The 1,162-nt window shown below is 42.9% G+C and overlaps 2 protein-coding genes across 3 annotated transcripts in view; both read left to right on the plus strand.

Annotated features, from left to right (window-relative positions):
* The window catches only part of LOC118327159 (bifunctional apoptosis regulator-like), a 337,943-nt gene that overhangs the window by 79,674 nt on the left and 257,107 nt on the right, over window positions 1-1,162 (plus strand). The window lies entirely within an intron of this gene.
* LOC118327166 (calmodulin-regulated spectrin-associated protein 3-like) overlaps window positions 1-1,162 on the plus strand; it is a 21,772-nt gene that overhangs the window by 255 nt on the left and 20,355 nt on the right. The window contains 1 exon segment of the mRNA XM_035660433.1: window positions 1-30. This exon segment is cut by the window's left edge and continues 2 nt beyond it. Within this exon segment, the coding sequence (XP_035516326.1) occupies window positions 1-30 (30 nt within the window).

Raw genomic sequence — 1,162 nt, forward strand, 5'->3', positions numbered from 1 at the left:
GGCTGCTGTCGAAATCGTACGGCTCTGCAGGTACGGACCCCGATCCGGCTCTTGCTGTTTCACATCCCCGAGGCGCAGCTTGGGTGGGGCGCTTAATAATTCACCCTGCTATATATGGAGCTCTGAGTTACTTGGCGTTTAATTTGGCGCTCAGGGGGAAACCTCCAGCATCCTCCTGCACAGCATCCATCCATCAGCCGCTGCGCTGATGCTTACGGTTAACCTGCCCGTCCTCTCCCGGGCTGTGCATGCAGCCTTTAAAACTGCATGCAGGTTACCATATTGCTGATGAGGAGCCACTTATTGACATGAATATGAGGCTTGTCAGAAAGAATCTCCCCCACAGTGGTGCGTGATGCATGAAGGGAACTGGAGGGCTGTCATCTCTGCAGTGCAACAAAGCCTTTTGTCAGAGCCGGGCTACATCAGGCCTGTGGAGGGCTCCACCAGCCCAAATATAACCTGCAGGGAAAAGCCTTGGAATTGTATGAAAGCCCTTTTCTATAAGGCTGCGTGGAGCTGTGTGGGCCGGCTGTAAATGGGTCAGGACCGCATAATATTGGTGTCAGTGTTACGCGCGCACGCTGTGCTATAGCGCGTGGCAGTATAGTGAAGGTGACTTATAAGACAATGGAGTGTTATTTGTGACAGCTGCTGCAAATGTACCTACCAATCTGAGCTTTTATAAATCAGTTAATATATATATAGAGAGAAATATTCTAGAAAAAAAAACCCCATAGGCCTACTTGTACCTGTCAGCATTGTAGCTTAATGTACCTTTGGAGTGGCTGAAATACAGCATGCACCAGTAACACCTGCACAATCTAATGTAATCCAGTGTAATACTGTTGCAACAAATTTAACACATTTATAAGGCTTAAAATGTTTATATAAGGTTTGTTGACACTGTCTGAGATGAGAGATATTTATCTTTTATCTTTAAAATTTAAAAATATCTAAAAATATAAACTATAAATAGCTAAAATGACCAAAATCACTTCCCAGAGCACACATTTAAGTCTTCAATTGCTAATTTTGTTGTTGACCAGCACTCGAAAACTAAATTTACAATTATATAAAGCAGTAAACTCTTAAAATATGAGATGCTGGAAATAGACTATTTGGCCATTTTGTTCAATAATTGACCTAATTGATTAATTAG

The sequence above is a fragment of the Morone saxatilis genome, unplaced genomic scaffold, assembly GCF_004916995.1.
Source record: "Morone saxatilis isolate NCDOM2014 unplaced genomic scaffold, NCSU_SB_2.0 Contig17, whole genome shotgun sequence".
NCBI classification, from domain to species: domain Eukaryota; kingdom Metazoa; phylum Chordata; class Actinopteri; family Moronidae; genus Morone; species Morone saxatilis.